The sequence below is a fragment of the Oryzias latipes genome, chromosome 9 (genome assembly GCF_002234675.1).
Source record: "Oryzias latipes chromosome 9, ASM223467v1".
NCBI classification, from domain to species: domain Eukaryota; kingdom Metazoa; phylum Chordata; class Actinopteri; order Beloniformes; family Adrianichthyidae; genus Oryzias; species Oryzias latipes.
This window is the reverse complement of record NC_019867.2, coordinates 5,796,527-5,817,105: the sequence shown is the minus strand read 5'-3', so window position 1 is coordinate 5,817,105 and position 20,579 is coordinate 5,796,527. Positions and strand designations below refer to the sequence as shown.

At 40.9% G+C, this 20,579-nt stretch overlaps 2 protein-coding genes across 2 annotated transcripts; both read left to right on the top strand.

Annotated features, from left to right (window-relative positions):
• Nucleotides 1-1,025: 1,025 nt before the first annotated feature.
• Nucleotides 1,026-7,581, top strand: fgf10 (fibroblast growth factor 10). The gene is made up of 3 exons (XM_004072263.4): nucleotides 1,026-2,164; nucleotides 6,405-6,508; nucleotides 6,797-7,581. The coding sequence occupies exons 1-3, from the start codon at nucleotides 1,705-1,707 to the stop codon at nucleotides 6,983-6,985; spliced, it is 753 nt and encodes a 250-aa protein (XP_004072311.1). The 5' UTR covers nucleotides 1,026-1,704; the 3' UTR covers nucleotides 6,986-7,581.
• A 4,228-nt stretch (nucleotides 7,582-11,809) lies between these two features.
• paip1 (poly(A) binding protein interacting protein 1) lies at nucleotides 11,810-18,132 on the top strand. Its single transcript, XM_004072153.4, has 11 exons — nucleotides 11,810-12,225; nucleotides 13,257-13,408; nucleotides 13,521-13,718; nucleotides 13,856-13,968; nucleotides 14,251-14,362; nucleotides 14,795-14,920; nucleotides 14,999-15,105; nucleotides 15,454-15,571; nucleotides 15,677-15,731; nucleotides 16,566-16,644; nucleotides 17,219-18,132. The coding sequence occupies exons 1-11, from the start codon at nucleotides 12,024-12,026 to the stop codon at nucleotides 17,310-17,312; spliced, it is 1,356 nt and encodes a 451-aa protein (XP_004072201.1). The 5' UTR covers nucleotides 11,810-12,023; the 3' UTR covers nucleotides 17,313-18,132.
• Nucleotides 18,133-20,579: the final 2,447 nt, after the last annotated feature.

The window sequence follows — 20,579 nt, the reverse complement described above, 5'->3', positions numbered from 1 at the left end:
AAACCACTTTTAAATACGTACTCATCAAAACCAGTTATTCCCGCAGCTCTCTGTCCTCTCCACAGGTTCAGGTTATCAGCGGGAAGGGACGCTGCTGATAAGATTGTTTTGTTTCCATCTGAGGATAAAGCGAGACTTAAGAGCAGGCGTCTGCTTTGGAGAGCACTGACAGACATTAAAGCAAGCACTAAAAAATAAGACGTTGCAGAGAGCAGGCCTGATGCTGACATTAAAGAAACAAGGATCAGGAGAAGCAGATAAGCCTGCAAGCAGCTAGTTGTGTGTTTTGTACTGGCATCATAGTGTTCATTTTTGCTGTTATCCCCTTGAAAAAATGGCGAGACGTGTTTTTCACATGCTCTGCTCGAATACCTTTCTGAGAATACCATTCCAAAAAGACCTGAATTGGCTTATTTCCACTCAGACACCTGAGTCACCGCGAAGGCAGAGGTCTGATGAGGTAAACTGAGCTTCATTGCATTACTGCATTGCAGGAGATAACACACAACGATAAAGGCCTGCGAGGAAAAAAGAGAGGCCTTAACGAGATGGAGGTGATAAGGCGGCATCCTGACTTGAACCGGCAATGGTAACTTAATATGATTTTTATCAGAGGAAATAGAATACTGTGGCCACTTGTCAGAATAATCACATCCTAATGAGTCCATTTCAATTTGCAATACTTATCTACTTCACACTCAACCACACACACACACACAAGGATGCACAGCCCAAGCAAAAGTCAGTGCCTGATACTTTTTAGAAAACTACAAATGCAAAATAAATAAATGACTGATCCGATGAAGTTACCACTTTTTCATTTGTAAGAACAGACGCCCTATAATCATAGTGCTCCCTCCTGCTCTGCAGCATCCACAAATTAAACTTTGTTATCACTCAGTCCTGCTCATAAGTTATATTTGCTTGCGTTCAGGGGCGCACCCCCCCCCCCCCCCCCCAACCCCACGCACACAGAGCACTACTTGCTCCCATATGTGAGGAGGGAAGTTGAGTAAAGGAGGGAGGGATCAAGTAACTGTTAGCAGCGCCTCACAGGCACACACAACACTGTCGTTTTGTGCGAGCACTCTGCAGGTGAGGCATTCTGGAGGACGTCTGCACTAAAACCAGGACGAGAAGGACGAAGGAGCCGAAGAGGAGAGATGAGGAATCACCGGCGCTCCAATTCAAGCCTTGAATCCTGCGTTTGTTATAGTAGCATCTGAAAATGCTTCTGTGCACATCTGGACTCAAACGTTTTTTCTTACACTGGAACTAAATATTTGTTGTTGTTTTTTTTTAAACTTGGATATTAGGAGAAATTTTTTGTTGACTTCATTTTTTTTCTTTGACTTGTCAGAGAAAGTGGAAGTCCCTCTGGAGCAGCTGAGAATCACAATAATACAAAAAATCTAGTAAGGAACAGAAATGGCACAAGGACCAGTTTGTTAGTGAAATGTGCGCTAAGTCATTCTTTAAATAATTCAAGTACCTCAAGTCTCTTTAACTTCAAAATTGAAAATAATTTGCAGAAAATTTCAGAATTTCATGCGGGAACTGAGTCCTTTGGAGTCTGCAGGGGGACCACTGCCCTCAATCTGGACTCTGGAGGGTTCTCCTCCCTGCCCTCCCAGTCTATCCTCACCCCCAGCAGCATGTCCCTGGCTCAGAGACTGCCTCTAGTCTTCCTCACAGCACACTACCATGATCAGATGGGCAGCTGGAGGGAGTAAGGCTGCCTTTGCCTCGTTCTGCTCCGGGGCCGGTTTACGAGCTCCCTCTGGCTCCGAGGCCAGCACACGACTGAGGTCATCGACTCTGCGGTCCCCCCTGTCTTTTCCCGTCCTGGTTACCCTGCTGGTTTTCACCCAGTCCTTACCTGAGGCTTCCTGCCACCAACTTCGCAGAGACAGACTGAAACTCTACAACCCACAAACCGCCGGGGTTCCCCTGAACATTTCAGAGTTTGAGCTGATCTCTGAACCGAGGGCCACTAGGAGGCCCTTGGGTCGGACTGGGGGGCCACAGGGAAGGCATGTTCGCAGCTACAATCATCTTGAAGGGGACATACGGAGGAGAAAGCTGTTTTCTTTCCACAAGTTCTTCCTGAGGATCGACATGAATGGGAAAGTCAATGGAACCAAAAGCAAGGATGACCCTCTTAGTGAGTAACTCCAAACACATTCATGACAAAAAAGTAAACGAAAATGAGAGAATTTATACCTGAAGAGCATCTGTTCAGGCTCTCAAATTAACACTGACAACTCAAGGCTCTCCCAGACTCAGATCTTGGAGTCTGTCAAGTCTTAAACGGCAGGAAGTTCAGTTTTAAAATGAAAAATCAAAACCTTTTCTGCCCTTTTTGGCCATTTCTTTGTCACACACCTGTTAATTTTTTGAATTTAACATCCTCCCTAAAAAAAAAATTTCCATTTTCCATTTTAAATAAATCAGATCCTCCCCCTGAAAATTTCCTTAGATCAGAAAAGCCATCATCAAGTGAATGAAGTTATTTGAGTGCCTAATTGAAAATAAAAAATGCATGCCCATGCTAAGTTGTTTGCAAGAAGCATTCCCAATTTGAGTTGTCTTTTTGTTTTAAACCAGACATCTCACTGATATCTCTCCTGTCCAAACACTCAGCACAATGATGGTAGCCCTCAGATGGTTTAAAAGGGAGCAGAAGCAGATAACTAGACCATTATCAGGCGGTCTTCACAGCCCTGGGTAAACAGCATTGATAACAGCCACAGAGGAGCTGAGGTGGTGGTGGTGGTGGTGGGGGGGGGTATGAATGTCAGTTTCATTGATGCTTTTAGTCCCTTTCTGCTCCTCTGTCTCTGTTCCCAGCTTAAGCTCCCACCCAGACTGACCTTTTCTAAAGCAAACGGCAAGCCGTCAGACGTTTGTTTGACACGTTCAATCACAAAAATGTGTCTTTAAAGTGATTACACGTTGTTTGTTTCAGTGCATCTGTCAGTGAGAAGAATTCCCACTTGTGCCCCACTTTTCCCAATGAACAACTTGCACCAATTTCCTTACACACTGATGTGGGTCTGTGGCCAACAAATTGTGGCAAATCGTAACGTTTTCATCTCTCCTGCGCTTTTCAGTGGTGCCATAGGCACTCATAGCCTATTCCATTGTAAATGCATGCTAGAGCTTTAATGCTCCTCCGGGGAGAGCCAAACCACAAATTTAATCCAATATACTTTAGGGTAAAAGCCAAAGGAGGCGGAATGGCAGCAGAGATGTTTTGAATAGGTCATGTCAGAAGCTGTTTTATTTTTACGACCGTATTGCAAAAAGATGACCTCGCTCCTTATTCTGAGTTGTTAAATCAAAGCAGCAGAGGGACGTTTAAATCTGAAGTGCATGCAACTTCTTTATCTTTTCAACTCCTTCCTTTTAGTGATTCTCAAATTCACATAAAAAAAAAGGATGTTTCCCTCTGAAAGAGGGATTCTCAGACCATACAGATTCATGAATGGCATTGCTGAAAATCTTTATGGTCACATCAAAGCGGAGCACCGTCGGTATGAATGGTGGTGCCATCAAAAAGCTGTGTCCTAAGGGGGTCTGGGGACATTGTGTGTGGATTATAGGCCATCATATCAGGTTCATCTGGTAAAAGATACTACACAACAGCAGCTTCAGTCTTTGCTCAGGCCCCTGGGGCCAGACATGATCCCACAACTGACATCTTTGTAGGCCCCTGATGTTTCCTTGAAGAGACAAAATCTTGTGCTTTTCTTTTTTCTTTTTCAAAACCTAATGGAAAATGTGGCTTTGACCGACTCATTTAAGACAAGACTTGAGTAGTTTAGAAAGTTATTTTGAATGAAAGCATGCACACTGCAAAGGAGCTGGAGGACTTGGGTGTGGGGTGCTGAATGCTGCCCTGCAAGGACCCGGCTCGCTCTGTGTTACAGAGCAAGTATCCAGCCTCCCGCAGATTTATGGGGATGCCAGTGTAAAACTGTCCCACATGGCTTTCAGAGCCAGCCAGGGGCCTGTGCTGAGGTTACGGAGAGGCGGAGAAAAAGAGGAGGGAGACAATCTTAAAGTCAGCTAAGTAGCTATCTGCACAACCAGAGAGTCTAATTAAACCGTCTATGATTCACAGCTGACTTCTTTCAAGTTTTCAGACAACTAACAGCTCCGGGTGACGAGAGTAATATATTGCCAAGTGAGACTCTGACAATGGATTAACGGTAAAAGAGTTGCGCTCATTAGCCATGATGGTGTGAGAGCCTGTCCAGACTGTTGTGTGTCCTCTGGACACGGCTCAAAAGTGAGTTTGCAAGTGCATATCTCTGCTCACATTTGTCTTTTTTAATCACAGCTGTAGCTTTTGCATGGGGGGGGGTGTGGAGAAAAAACACAGATGGCGCTCTTCTGGAGGTCCGAAGAAGGAGATGTATAGCTTTTCTGTCTGCATCTCCTTTTTCTGTAAATACACTCAGTGTGGTCCTTATCAAGGGGCACAAAACTGTATCCTGATTTATGCCTCATTCCACCCCATTTTGCTGCACAGGGATGGTAACAATCAAATCTTAAATTCTCACTTATCTGCGCTTATCTGCACAGACCGCAGGCAAACTGCAAGTGAGAAGGAATAATGCCACAAGCTGCTAAACACATGCTTTTTGGCATACTACTGTGGAAAAACCACCTTTAATCCTCACTGGCATCAGGTCTGTCCGTTCTGCAACAAACACACCATTAACTGGTGTAACTCCAAACAGAGCCTGACAAATAAGGCCACACGTTAGGAAAAAGCACACAGCTTGCAAAAGAAAAAAAACCCTGTCTCTTCATGTTAACAGCTGTACCTGGCTGTCTTACACGTGCAACCTTTTTGTAGTAGAATCTACGCCCAAAAACCTGTGAGGTTACATTGCAAAAAAAAGAAAAAGAAAAAAAAGCTGCCTTTTAAATTTTCTTATCTGCAATATACATTTGAGCTTTGGTGCAAAAAGGCACCATTCAGTAGAAACCAGTGAGTGGAACTTACGCATTCTCACAGCCAGGTTGAATTTGCAACAAGTGTGCAAGTGCACATTCACCTGCTTACAGTGTGTGTGCGTGCACATGCACCGGTGCGTGCGCTAGTGTGTATATACAACCTGTCTCGCCCCTGCCTCCGGTGTCTGACTTTGATCAGTGATCATTATAGCCTTTCTAATCCGCACTCCACCCCCGGTCTCACTGTCATGGCTCTTCTGTCCCCCTCTGTTCTCCGTCCTTTCATCCCTCCCATGTTTACAGAGCAGCCACAGACCGCCATAGATTGTCTTACATCCTCACTCCATACCGGACATCTGATCCCTTACAGAAAGCTGCCCCTCTGAGATCTTCAATGGCCGTTGTGTCACAGTCCCCTCAGCCACCGTGTAGCTTCAGACCTCGCTGCCCCGAGGTGCCACTGTTTGAACTAGAAACTGATACAGTCAAAAGCTCATGGATGGGGACAGAAGCTGCAGCATGGAAAAAGGAATTGTTCTTTCTGTGGTGCACATCTGCACTGTCCACTCATTCCCAAGACTGCAACCCCGGTCACCCCCCCCCACGCCTCTGGAGGACTGACCGTGGTGCCACACAAACAGTCATCAGACACAGTTGGGGCCGCAGGAGTGATCAAAGCATGTCGTTGACTCTCTGGAGTTCACACCCCCACACCGGAGTGTGCGCATGGATATACACATGTGTGCTTATCTGGATAAAATAACTACAGCTCACAGGAAGTCGGGAAAGGAAGTCGGGGAGGGCGGCATGACATCAAACATCTCATAGGAACCAGTAAGGTTCAATTCCTAACACACAGTAGAAACAAAAACACACACACACACACACAACAAGACAAGTAGCTTCTGTGGTCAAAGGACACATTGGGAAGTTATTTCTCTGTGACCTCTGATGCTGAGACCACACAAATAACCCCAGCTGTCTTCAGGAAAAACACAAGCTTGTTAACACAGGTATAAATTAACCTCTCTGATGGAGTATGAGAAGCTTGGATTATTTGGAAAGGGACTAAGAAACCTAGATACCAAACAGAATATAAACACTCTGAGAATCTCAGTGGAATCCACCTTTCAATTTTCTGACAAAATGACATGTCCAGCTGGATTCTGTTACACAGGTGTAGGCTGCACAGCCACTTTATAATATTACAAAAATGACAAACGTGCCCCAAAGTAATTGTAACCTCACGTGGAGGACCCACGCGCTCCCACCAGTAAACGTCCTTTAACTTGAATCCAATATGTTTCTGGTCATGATGCTTTTCCAGATGTCTGGGGGGGAAAACCCTGCATGTGGGTATGTTATCGTTCATGCTCAGCATTTCATTTTGAATAATGGCACTTGCTAATTTAAACCCTTCTCTTGTTAAATCATAGGTATTCTGGAAATTACATCAGTGAATGTGGGAGTAGTGGCCATCAAAGGGCTGAACAGCAACTACTATCTGGCTATCAGCAGGACGGGAGAGCTGTACGGAGCGGTTAGTATTCAAGTCAAAGGTCAAACTGGATCCTCTAGAGAAAGAGATAGTGTTAGATTTGTCTGCCTTTATCTACTACAACTTTATCTTTACCTCTCTGGCTGCTAGATCACCTGAACCTCAACCAGTTACTAGAAACACATGTGGGCTTATGTGAGAGCTGTGCTGCAGCGATGTGCTCACTTTTTGCACAAAACTAGATGAGGAGATGGCTTTGCACAAAAGGTTGACCTTTTTTTGTTTTGCCTTTTTTTTATGCTGAAATACGATCTCTGCTGTCTTCCACAGAAGGAGTTTGGCATTGAATGCAAGCTAAAGGAGCGAATCGAGGAGAATGGCTACAACACGTATGCATCAGCCGCGTGGAAGTTCAAGAAGCGGATGTTCGTGGGTCTAAACGTCCACGGGAAGCCGATGAGGGGCAGAAAAACACGCAGGAAGAACGTGTCCACCCACTTCCTCCCAATTATGGTGTGAACTTTGAGAGCCCGCCTGGAGTGGGTTTGGTTATTTACAGCACTGGACTGAAAGATTTTCAATACTGAGCAGCTCTGGAGAAGAAGGATCTGCATCGAGAAATTTTATATTCAGAAACAAGGGGCACTAACTTACACTGTCACACAATCCCGTTGTCTCCTGACTTTAGCAGACATCTCTTTAGAAGACAGAAGGATTTATGTGTTTTGAATGGCATCATCCGCAAAGCATACCTGTTTTTTTTACTGTGCCAAACAGTTGGTGTGATTCGGATAAAAGCAGAAATTCCATTCTAGCAAACAAGGATCTTAATGTGTTATTTATAATCCAAATTCTCCATGGAGACAAAACCGAAGTGAGAAACAAGAGCTGGCCTAATGAAATGATCACTCAGATTATCACGATAGCGTCAAATATTAGAGGGCGCATTTAAACAACGTGTTTGACAACCTAACCTTTCTGCTTTGACTGAATTGCAATGATTTATTTATTTTGTGAGATATTTAATTTGAAAGCACACCAGCATTCCTTAGCATTCTACTTTTTATAGGATATCTGTCATGTGAAAATAAAAAACAACCATTTCTTCTGCAAAATGTGACACCTTTTTTTCTTCTTTACACGCCAAACACCAAGAGAAATGCAGGAAAAAAGCTGTTGCGTGTGTCCTGAGAAGTCCAGGTCATGGTAGGTGTGTTCTTATCTGACTGTGTGAGGCATGGAAGGACAAAAACAGCTACCCATTAATGCCCAGCCAGATATTCCATGTGGGAGCCATTGCACTAATGATTGGTACCCAAACAAACAGGGAGAGAACCACAGAAAAATAGGAGGGAGTCAATTTCCCTAGTATGACCTGGGGATGTCGACATCTTTTCCTAAAACCATTCCGTCCCCACGAGAGCTCCAACATTCCCTAATCGTTGGCCTGATTTCCTGCTAAAGATAGCTGCTGCAATAAAGCACCTGCTTTACTGCTCTACTGGAAACTGCTTTGGCATGTTGATCTCCAGCAAAATCCGGATCGTTCTGAGCCTCGGAGGAGCAGTTGTGTAAAAGCGGAGGAATAAACAGCGAATGAGGGAGAAAGAGACGTGACCTGCTCCTGACCACCCACTTCCCTCACTAATCATTTGCAAACGCACTAATCAATGACAGCTGTCCTTATGGCAGATCAAAAGACAGTGGGGGAAACAGTAACACCACAGGCTTCCGGGCCTCGTCTTCTCTTATCCTGTCCTTTAGAGCATCCTTCTCTGGTCAGGCAGTGTCATGAACGTGATCTTCACTCTGAAGTTCATACATGGCCAACTTGTGTCTAAAGGAATTAAAAGCAAAAAGTAGGAATCAATTGTATTTCCTTTTCTTTAAACATTTGTTTATATGAACAAAGACAATAATATGAAGCCAATGGGAAATCCCACACCGCCTTCAAATAAAGACTTAAAGCAACTAAAGTTGAACATTTTTGACATTTGTTTCAAGTTACCTGATTGTAGGTTAAAATTGAAGAAAAACATAACTCTGTCCCTCATATGAAGCAACATGCTGCATTGTTTTATTATTTCCCTATTTGCGTTTGAACTCATCACAGAAAATGGAAAAATTATTATTATTGTTATTATTATTATTATTATTACCACGTTTATTAAAAATCTGAAAGATTATGTGTGCATGTTGATTTAAAAGCTAAAATGCAACACAAAAAATGACAACATGATATTTTTTTGGATGACAACACTTTCAACTCCGGCTCATCATTACTGTGAAAGGACGTGTAAAGTTACATGGGTTTTAAAAAAAAGTTTAAAAAAAAACTCTACTTGTGAATATTTTGTGTCTTCTTGGGAAAGTGTGTTAAAATGAGCAGATTACAGGGACACGGTTAAATTACTTCAGGAATAAGAAAACGTGGCCTTTCCACAAATGCAAAGTAGTTCTAGGGGTGGACTTATCATTAGGCAAAGGTAACCTGGGGCCCAAACTGTCCCCTTACCCGAGATGAACACTTAATAAAAATGTCTAAAATAAATTTGACATCAATTATTATTAACTCTGTCATGAAAAAACACCCCCAATCTTTTGTGTTTTTCATTTTTTATTGTTTTTAATATTTGAGCAAAACAACAGTGGTTGTTAGTAAAGTTCAAAAAGAGTCCACATATTTCATGCTTTTATCTGACTGCAAAAATAGTGGATGTGATGTCATTAAAAATTTGTTAAAGTTGGACTTTCAATCAAATCAGGAAGTAAAAAATAACGGATGATTAATTCCTGCTAACTGATTTATACCACTGTTGAAATTTTGGTTAGGTTTTTTGCTGGCTCTGGTGGTCTTTAGATGACTTTTGGGCTGGAAAACCACGACTCTATCTGGCAACACCAGCAGAGATTTAAATGATGATTCAAAGGTATTTTCAAAAAGCGGCAAATGAAACGTTGTGATCCGAGGGGCCGTGAAAATAAGAAAAGGCAAAGAGAAAGCAAAACATTTTTTGCCAAACTTTCAAAGTACTGGAAGACAAATAAAATAGGAAAAACAAGAACAAAATGAACAAAAACTCTGCTTCTTTTGTCCTCTGACAAATGAAAGAAAAGCTGAAAATCTGTATTTGTTCCTTCTAGGAAGTGAGGGATTAATGAATTAGTGTATTAAATAAGCATAATGTTTTCTACCAATTTATAATAATATATGTAATATAAAATACATTTTCTATGACATTTAAATGTAATTTCAGTTTTTCAATTGTTATCAAAAGATTTGGATTACTCTGCGTTTTCTAAAAGTGGACCAGTAAGGAAGTTACGTACTTGAGTTCGGACCCTATAGGTAAGGATTAACATAATAATAATAATAATAATGCAATACCTGCATATTATTATTCGCCTGGGGCCCCCAGACTGCTACGTCCGTCATCTGATCTGAAAGTTTACGAAAAACTAGAGCCTTCTGGTCAACTCTTTTGTGAGACTACTGAAAAATCTGTTAGATCCTAGACATTCATAGGACCCAATGCACTTTTTGAAAGATGTTTGTGCATTGATGTTCATGGAATAATAACAAAATGGTGAGTTTGGATTTAAACATGTAGAAACCCAAAAAAGGCTTCAACAGAGACCTTTGTGGATTTCCACGGAAAAAAACATTTACAATGGATAGCGGTAAGTACACAGGTTTAAGGGGTTTGTTATTTTAAGAAAGGCTTACCAAAGCTGGATCTCCACATTTTTTACATTTTTAAATCTTTTATATTTATTTCTTCATATTTTTTTGTTGTAAATTTTTATTTAAAGAATACATAGAAAACAATTATAAAAAATAGAATAAAAAAACAGCAAAGGAAAATTTTATATAGATCATAAATCAAAATAAATAACATTCTCTTGCAGCATCACTTTGCAGAAAAAGCTCACAAGTCCAAATCCAGCCAAAACCTACAAACTGCTTATTTTAAGCCTACAGTCTTTTTGGCAAACTGTACACCTGCTCTCAAGCAATATTTCTATTTGTTGTCCTCTGCATCCCCAGGATTTGTAAACGTTTGAACCCTGCAAGAACATAGGCGTGAAAGTTACACAAAGGAATTTTCATAGATGGGTTTAGTACATTATTGAAGTGTGTTTGAATTCCTGCCACAGAAATTTTCTGTTATAATTTGATCCAGCTTTGGGAAACGAGTGGAAAATCCCTGGAGGCTAAAACACCGAATGCAAACACATACTGAGATGTCTGCTGCAATATGTGCATCCTACTGAGTGAGCTGTTCACATCCAAAAGACATCTGAATACCTGTTGACTAATTGTATTTGTGCTCAGGCAAATATTTTAAATGAATTTCTGTAAAACCAATTATAATCCAACGAACAAACTGCATGAAGCCACAAATAGAAAGCCAACTTTGCAGACAGTGGCATTATTGGGTTTGTGTCCTCAGTGTTTCCCTTTTAAGGGTTTGGAGACATTTAAAGGATGAGGAAAAAGAAAGGCCATTTCTAATTTTCCCTCAAAATGTAGTCTTCATTATAAGAAAAACCCCAACTTGTGTTGAACAAATACAGTAAGACAGTGACATATCATTAAATATGGATTAACAAAAAATATCACTCCATATTCTACAGTGTTGGAACAGTGATTGTGTTTTTCTTTTTTCTTTTTTTCATGCATCTAAATATCAAAACGCCCACCATATCTCAAATGATAGTAAACAAATAAACTTAAAACAGATTTTTTTTTAATAAGACTCAAGGTCTAAATGTGGACACCATAAAAAATAAACATAAAACATACGGAAAATATTAAAATACAAGTAAGACACAAATTCTAAACTTAAAACTTAAGGGCTTAAAAGTTTGTCCATACCAGTACCTCCAAACTGCGAACTAGTGATGAAGATTCTGTCTTTATTGTCTAAAGTAGAGATGTAAATAAAAATGTATATATATATATATATATATATATATATATATATATATATATATATATATATATATATATATATATATATATATATATATATATATATATATATATATATATATATATATATATATATATATATATATATTATGGGAAAAGCCGAAAGGGAAACAAACATATATATATATGCGATATAAAATGCGATAAAAATGTCCTTTAAAAAACAATGTAAAATGGAGGTTGTTTTTTGTCACACTGCATAATGAAAACCACCTGTACATAATTTTTGTCTTTTCCCTTCAGTGCTGACGGACTTCAATGAGATGAGGTACCACTCCACGCCACAAGAGGGAGACTGTTTCACTTTTATGGCAAATGCTGTCATTTTTCAGGCAACAAGTTTGTTGTTAAAGGAAGTAGTCTTCCCTCCCCCCAAAAGTTATTTTGCAATAAAGAATCTTTACCGAGAAAAGGACATTATGAAAGGAAGATAGTGTGTCTAATACTTTATTTAGAGGTTAACGCTTATCGCTACGCTTTAGGGGTAAAAAAGTTAATGGACATTACACCTAAATCGACCTTAAAGGCTGTTTTGAGAGTCAAATCTCACGATAAGCAGTTATGAACGAGAATTTTGACCGTGCTCCGGGTGCAGGGAGAAGCCGCCACCCAGCAGCAGACCCCGGGGTCATGGCTAATCTCGGCCACGATGATAAGAAAAGCATGTTTCTGAACCAACTGGAGCCGCTAAGACAGCCCCGAACCACACCGCCTGTTGCCGAAAACAGCGCAGCGACCACCATTAGCATCGGTGCAGGAGGAGGTGAGAAGCTAGCTTAGCTGGGGGGGAGCTAACTTTCGGATTCGTTTCTGCGCCTCTCTGCAGTTTCGCTGAAGGCCAGAACACATGATCGTTACATCGTATGGATTTATTTATTTGTTTATTTAAATTCATTAATTTTGCGCTTGGTGAAACAGCGCTACATAATCGTCAAAAAAGCAAATCCAATCAGTTGTCATCAGTTAGCTAACTGCTACAGTACATCGTTTATTACTACGACTTTCTCATATTTAAGTTTTAAAATATTAAATCAAGGAAAAATAAGTAGTGTCACCCTTGTAGCTAAAAAATTAAAGTCCAAATCTTAACATCGAGATGACGTGGGTGGCAGTAATGTGACCATCCGTATAAATTACTAACTAGAATTACTAAGATATTTGTGAATTAAACATTTTTGTGTATGCTAGGTAGGTGTATTAGACATCATCTTTCTGCATTAAATTATTAGGCAATATTTGTCCGGGAAATGATTACTTTTGTAGTTAGGCTGATAAATAAATAACTGATAGAATAATCAACAACTTTATTGAGAACCACAGGAGATCATCAGACGTGAACTCACGCACTCTTTATATGTTTTTATTGTACCAGGGGTTCTGGTACAACTTATTATCCTGATCAAAAGTCTAAACTGTTTTTGCATTTTTAGTTTTTATTAATTTAATTGTGGTGAATATAAGAAAATCTCCTCTCTATTCTTCTATATGTATATATAATTTATTAAGAAGCCTATTGATTAAACAGTAAAACTAATAACTTATCACGTGAAAAAGTATTTGGTGTTTCCCTGATTTTGTGCAACACCAACAGTAAAAATCCTCCCCAAAACATGTAGACATCTTTAAAAACAAATAAGCTGAAAAGTGAACAGCATTTAAATTAAGTAACACAGAGAAAAATAACTAGAAGAATAATGTAACCAATGTTATCTTGTGTAATGTTCTCTTGTGTTTTTGCATGAAGACATGTCTAGTTTGTGCAAAGGAGTAAGTTCCATTTCTATATTCTTTTAGACTCTCAAAACCAAAGCAAAACCCAACAAAATGTGACTGCCAACAACTTGGCGAATACCAGAGAGTATTATGATGTCAATTTCTTGGTCCAGTCATCAAACCTGTCTGCTAGTGCTCCAGAATTTGTCCCCTTTGGACTGAACCCTCATGAGGTACGGCTAGATTGAAACAGATACGATTACTTTATCTCACATTGATGCTGGTCATTATTTCTGTAGTTGGGAAGAGCCAGGAACTGACCTTTTTTTTGTGAATTTGGTGTAGGACCCCAGTTTGTCTAACGACAGTGAGGACTATTACGGCGAGCCACCACTGGCTGAAATGGTCACAGAGTTCCTCGCTCACCTGAGCTCTTCTCCAGGATCCTTTGACTCAGATATCGAGTACATAACTGGAGTGTTCAACTCCTGTGTTACCACTGAGGAGCTGCTGCAGGATCTGGTGGAGCTGGTTTACACACAGGTGGGAAACATTCTGGCCTCGATCTGTCTTGTTTTTTTGTTTTTTTTCCCCATCTCTCCAATTTTTAAACGAACCTCACACACGTCATTATCACGAGGACAATGCAGTCTTGTCTGAGCGTATTTTGTTTATTTCAGTCTACTGCCATTCCAAACTTCTCCTATACTGGAGCCAGGCTCTGTAACTACTTGTCCCATCACCTGGCGATCAGCCCACAGAGCGGCAACTTTCGTCAGCTGCTCCTAAAACGGTAAGATGTGTGTGTCACATACGTCTCAAAGAGCAGTTTAAAAACAACCTCTACAACAGATACAATTGAGAATTTTATTTTATTTTAGAATTTTTAACGAAAATGCTAAACTATAAGGCTTAACTTAAAATCGATGACATCATGATTCCATTAAAATAGATTTTCTGTCATTCATTCAGTCATCGTCTAAACCCGTTTTGTTCCCATTCGGGGTCACGGGAATTTTCTTTCTCTTTCTCTTTTCACTAAGAATATAATTGAATCCAAACTGTTTTGATTTAGGTGCAGGACAGAATATGAACAAAGAGATGCAGCTGTCCGAGGGGACCCGGACACTCAGAAGAAATTTCACTCCTTTGTGCTTTTTCTGGGTGAACTCTACTTAAATCTAGAGGTAAGGAGGTTAACTCGGTGCATTCTGGAAGAAAATGATTCAGTGTGGATTCACTGGTTAACAATCCTATACAACTTATGACGCAACAAATTTGATCAAACTTTTATCATGTTTAAACCAGTTGTTTGTTTATAAATAAACAGATTTACATATCAAAACCATTTCTATAACAAATAAACAAGAAATACTTTTTGTTTTTCTTTGTTTTGCTTGATAGAAATACAACAAATAATAGAAGAAAATTGAATTGGAGATTTGATGAATCTATATCACATTTACTAACTGAAGATTGTTTTTTTCTACAATTAGTCAACTTTTTTTCTCTCTAATCCTGCCCTTATGTGATTTGCAAACACTTGAACACTCCTTTTAAAGTGAAATCGTTCCCTTTTTACTGTCATTTAGGTTCTGTTTTTTTTATTTTTTGTCTAGATAAAAAATCCAAAAGGACCTCCTAGAAGAGCTGAAATCCTGCTCTCTGGCCTCAATGACCTGCTGCACAGTCTGTTCTCCAATCCTGTGAATTCAAATCTCATCTGTGCTGTCAAACTGCTCAAGGTCTTAACATTTGTGTTTGTGCATTTTGTGAAGGTATTTTTATCATCATGAAGTAAACATCAGTGTTTTTATTTACAGCTGACCGGTTCTGTCTTGGATGATGCCTGGAAGGAAAGTGGAAAACCGCACATGGAAGAACTGATCCAAAGAATAGAAACAATTCTTCTTGATGCTAAATGTGACAGGTCTGTAGAGCAGGAGGCTTTTTTTTGTATTTTTTTTTTTATTAAAACGTTTAGATAAGTGTATCCCTATATTACGTTGAAACAGTGTTCTTTATCTAAGTGTCACAGAAAGTCTATTTAAATTGAAGCATTATTTTAACTCCTTACGTAGTTCCGTATTTTTCCAAAGAACATGTCGTTGTTGTAAATTAGACATTGTTCTCAATCAACCCACCTGGATAAATAAAGGTTTAACAGGAAAAAAAGTACTAGAGTTTTGTTTTGTACTTTAAATGGCTTCATAAAGAATCTGTTGATTTAATGACACGTTGAAAGGATTCTCGGTTTGAAGAGTTTCTTTCTCCTCAGGAATGTGAGAGAGATGCTCCTGAAGCTTGTAGAGCTTAGATCCAGTAACTGGGGGCGTGTCCACGCTGCTGCTGCAGCCAGTAACGCCACGCCAGACAACGACCCCAACTATTTCATGGTCCGTGTCTCACCCACCCTACCTACTCACCTTAGTTTGGTTTTTGACTTTGTGTTCATGAATGTGAACGTCTGTTATAACACGGCCTTTTGTTTTTCTGCTCAGAATGAACCCACATTCTACACAGAGGATGGGACGCCTTTCACAGCCGCAGATCCAGGTGAGTCCAGGTGGACATGTCCCCACTGAGACAGGAGACACAAAATGGAAACCTGACATTTCAACGCAGAAGAAACTAGATTCATAGATTTTTAACTAAATGTAGTTGTGTGATCCATTTTGTTTTTAATGGACAGATGACCATAAATAATGTTAGATTTAAACTGGTGGTGGTTGTACTTTATATGTTCCTGTTTTTTTCAACAGTTAGCAAAGTTTATCATCCACGGGTTGGGAAATAAGAAATTAATGTTTCTGCGTATATTTTATTATGGAGTGAAAGTTTGGTTCAGTTCTTATTTGGATCAGTTACATTTTTTTGGGCTGCCAAATTTCACTATGAAACCAAGATATTGAAGATTAAACAAGAAAAGCTTTTACTCAAAGCCTGTAGTGACCTGGACTTTTATATCTGACCTTTTTCTTTTGGGGGTGTCAGAATGATGAAGCTCTGTCACCAAACTTTCTGCCATCGAGCTGCAGGGTGTCTTTAAATCATGAATGTCTGTGTCTGTGCAAGTGTCGGGTACTGATGTGCCCTTACCAAACATCAGGAGGGATTTTGGATTTCAGCTGCTCGGTATAGGTAGATTTTGATAGGAATTATGGGTAACGGAGTATTTGTTTTGGGTTTAATCGTCATTGTCTTGAGACATTTTTAGCTTTTGAGGTTGAACATTACAAATGTAGGCGAGAAAAACAAAAGCCATGTTTCTTTTTTTTTTTTACCCAAGATGCCTTTGGCCTGGCCCTTCTCATATTTTTGTAGTTTGTTTCTGTTTAGTTTTGGGGTTGCATGTAAAGTTTGCTGCTGACTCTTTCTCTGCCTTCATAGAATATGCAGAAAAATACCAGGAGCTCCTCGAGAGGCAAGACTATTTTCACGACTTTGATGGGGAGAATGGAAACGAAGGGTAAGTCCAAGCTTTAAATGGAAAAAAAGGAAATGAAATCTGCACTATTCTGTTTGCAGAGACCCACTTTAGATGAATACATGCAGGTTCATCCTACTTTCCTTTCTGAATTAAAACCATCGTCTCAGGTTTTGTTGGCAAACAGAGACAAATGTGAGCTCAGAATTGATCAATATTTCATTTTTAAAGCAAACCTATTTATTCGTTTGACCCGAGTAAATTCATCATTTGAAAATTTCAGGCTTTTAATGAAGGTTTGTTGGAGGCCGTGACCTGAGATTTCCTCCCGTCAGTCTCGACCATGCCCGTTTTATGGCGTGGTGAAAGTCAGACAGTCACATGACAGCCCTCGCTCGACCTGTGAGCCTTTGGACTTGGCAAATGTGTTGCCACCCCACAATGCAACAGGGCTCACATTCAGATTAGTCAGCAGTTGGCTGTGTATGAGGGCTTAACTTGGGGTTGCAGGCTTTCAGTCTGCAATCCCAACCCACTCATTTAAAGAGTGTTATTCCAAAAGCAGTGAAGGAAAACATCAGAGTTTGCAACGATCTCCTGGTTTTTGTGTCCACAGAGATGACTTTGAAGATGAGATGGGCCCAGAGATGGAAGAAGCTTTTGAGAGTTTCTGTTTAGAATCGGAGCGGAAACGACAGCAACGCTTGTGAGACTGTCCGGCTGCTGGCTGGAACCCCCCCACTCATCTTCTCGGCATGTCGAAAAGCAAGCATTGCATCAGACGGGCTCTTATTTTACCGGAAACAACTCTTAAAGAAATGTTTATAGTTGCACTTCTGTCACTTTCTTCAGTTAGAGTTCATTAGAAAGTGGGACAATCAGTTGGACGGCTTCCTCTTGTTCCATCCTGACAGTTTTCTCTTTGTTGCTTTGAGTTTCGTTTCTAACTATTAGGCCTAATCAGAAAGCATGGAGGACATGATGTGCAGTGGATTTCAGTTATTCCTCTGAAAGGCTTTCTAGTTGAGTTAAACATGTCATTACTCAGGCTCAAACCATATTTCTAAAGCTATTTTCATAGATTTTGTTCTCCCCATATTCATTACACTAGCCTTTACAACAAGAACAAAAAGCTAAATATTTCTGCTAAAAGTTGTGCAGTTGGAGATGTTTTGTCAAATATTTGAATTTTTATTCTGAAGTAGAAAGTTAAAACTTTTCAATTCTTTTTTTTTGTTATCTCTTCTTTAGGTAAAACATTTTAATTGATTTCTACAATTAATGACCAGTTCCAAACTGAAAAGTTAATATTTTTAAAAGCAGTATTTCTTTCTTCTTCAACATCTCCAATAAACTAACTCCTTCCAACTTGAAGGCGAGGTTTAGGACTCCGCAGCGCTTTCATCGTTCTTCTCCAAGACTCAGACTGTTCACCGGCAAACAAAGGATCTGAAATCAGCAAATGTTGTTTTATAGTTTGTACATATTATTTATAGCATCATTTGCCTGCAATAAATTCTTAATGTGATATCTTTCTTGTTTTTTTTTTTCTGTGTGTGGGCTTTAATAAAAAAAATCCAAATAAAGTACTTTTGGTTAAAATCAAGAAATGTTTGTTGTGATAAAAAAATAAAGTATAGTTAATATAGTTCATCCTCCTCAGTGCGCTCACTCTATTTTTGGCCCAAGTATTCATCAAAGCTTTTAATAGTAAATCGATCAGAATCAGAAATACATTATTGATCACATATGTGGGAAATTTGTTTACCGTAGCAGTAAAAGAAGATAAATAGACATCAGAGAAAATGGAATATAGAAAACGGCTCGTGTGAGAGAGAAAAAAGACAAGAAAATGGGAAAGTTTGATTCTGAAATGCATCAATTCAGTCTGGCTGCTTGTGTGTCAGTAGTTTTTTGTCTCTAATCCCTTCATTTTTAATAGAATCTAATCCTAAGACTTTTTACCGATGATTCAAAAAAGATGGAAGCTGCTCAGACGATGTGGATGCAGAGCGGCTGCAGCTTCTGGGTTGAGCAAACATCCACCCATCGGTTGGTTGAGGGTTCGGAGTCGCTTTGGATGAAATTGTTTGCTAGACAGCTGCATGTAGACTGACTAAACAGAACGATAGTCTTGTACAAGGATGGAAAACATTTATCTCTGTCCTGCCACAAGGTGGTGATCAACATCTGAATGTCTACTGTTTCTGATGAATTTTCTGCCAGAGGCAGGACAGAAAACCAAGATGATGGTACAAGAAGAGACAAAAGAAAATCTGTAATTTCCTTTTTATTTGGTTACTAAGAAGCACAAAAGGGGAATAAATAATCTTATATTTTCTTATTTTACATTACATAACAGCAAAGTGCAAATCTTTAACAATCTTACAATTTACATTTTTTCCTGTGCCAAATTTTGGCTCTGTGTGGCACTTGAACACATTTTTCCACCACACACTAGATGCAGTATTTTTTTTTTTTTAACTTGTCCTGTCCAACAGCTAGGCAAACAGATGAGAGCTGAGGGCCTCTTGTGTTGGACATATTTTATTTTAACAAGAGGGGTTATTCATCTTCAGACAAACCAAAGGTATGTCTGAATAAACCCCTTTTGTAATTGAGGCCAAACTTTATTAATTTCAATCATGTTTGAAAATCTTTGGTGTTGGACCGGACGGAAAAGGAAAGAGGGGAAGAAGAGAGAGGGACGTTAGAGAGAGGGGGGGGTAAGAGGGTGATAATAGGAGGGGAAGGGGGGTAAGACCATGAAGCAGCATAGAGCAGACAGGTTTACTGGTTGTTTATCGTTACGGTACGGTTCAAATGTAGTACAAAAAGGGCGGGGCCTGTTCACACACACTCAAATATTATCAACACACCTGCTAGCCGCAAAAATGTCCACATGTCAACATGCACACAAAACAGATAGTGTTCACGAACGCATACCTATGCCTTTAAACCAACTAGTGTGAAATCTTTCATTCATTCAATCATGCAAACTATTAGTGCAAAGGTGAGCTAACACCTGTGCTCAGGTGAGTGTTTATGTTCTTCTAAAATGGATGGTGGAATGTGAAAAGAAGGAGGAGGAGCGCCCAGCCACCCCCACACCCATACCCCCGCCGCAGCAGCAGCGGCAGCCGGAATTCCCCCAACGCCACACGGGAACAGGCAGGGAACAACCGCCCCCCGGGCGACCAAGACCGCCACCCAGGCCAGGGCCAGCAGGACCGCCGCGAGGCCCCCAGAGCCAGAGAGCAGGGAGGCGCAGAGGGAAAGAGAGCGCCGCCCCAGCCCAGCCAGGAAAGCAGCCCCCCGCCGCGCCGGAAGAGCCCAACGCAGGGCCCCACCGGAGAGGGACGCCCACAGCCCCAGACGAGCACCCCACCACCACCCAGGAGTTCCGGGCATCCCCCCGCCCCGACCCCAGGTACGAGCCAGGACCCCCCAAGGGAGACCCGCTCCGCACTCCAGGCAGCCACCCACCCGGCCCACGGTTGGTCCAGGTAGGAGCAAGGCAGGGGCCCGCCGCCCCCGCCCAGGAGGGGGGAACCCCGGGGAAAAAAGGGCGGCCCACAAGGGATGTTATAAATATGGCCCGACCAGGCTCGGCCATGTTGGAAGTTTGGCGGGGCCCAGCGCCAAAGGGGCAAGGACCAGGACCCACCCCCCAGGGACACGAACACCCCCGGCTCAGGTGTAATATGAACCCCCCCACCGTGCGGAGAGAGCACCGCCGGGCCCAGGGAGCCGGCACCCAAGGGACACGGCCGCCATCGCCAAGGGGCCCGCACCCCCCACCAGGGAAGGGGTAGGGGACAGATGGACCCAGGTCCCACCTTCCTTGTAAAATGTGTGTGCGTGTATGGGTGCTTGAGAGGGTGTTTGTGTGCATGTGTGTGTGTTTATGTTTGAATGTATATATTGAAGGGGGAGGGGTGTGTGTACTAAGGGGGGTGCAGTTAAAATTGGCGAGT

What these genes read in the sequence shown, in the direction of transcription:
- fgf10 (XM_004072263.4), top strand. Translation starts at nt 1,705, where the DNA reads ATGATCAGATGGGCAGCTGGAGGGAGTAAGGCTGCCTTTGCCTCGTTC. An exon ending in AAGCAAGGATGACCCTCTTA is followed by an intron (nt 2,165 to 6,404) that starts GTGAGTAACTCC and finishes GTTAAATCATAG; the next exon opens with GTATTCTGGAAATTACATCA. An exon ending in CGGGAGAGCTGTACGGAGCG is followed by an intron (nt 6,509 to 6,796) that starts GTTAGTATTCAA and finishes TGTCTTCCACAG; the next exon opens with AAGGAGTTTGGCATTGAATG.
- paip1 (XM_004072153.4), top strand. Translation starts at nt 12,024, where the DNA reads ATGAACGAGAATTTTGACCGTGCTCCGGGTGCAGGGAGAAGCCGCCAC. An exon ending in GTGCTGTCAAACTGCTCAAG is followed by an intron (nt 14,921 to 14,998) that starts GTCTTAACATTT and finishes TTTTATTTACAG; the next exon opens with CTGACCGGTTCTGTCTTGGA. An exon ending in CTTGATGCTAAATGTGACAG is followed by an intron (nt 15,106 to 15,453) that starts GTCTGTAGAGCA and finishes CTTTCTCCTCAG; the next exon opens with GAATGTGAGAGAGATGCTCC.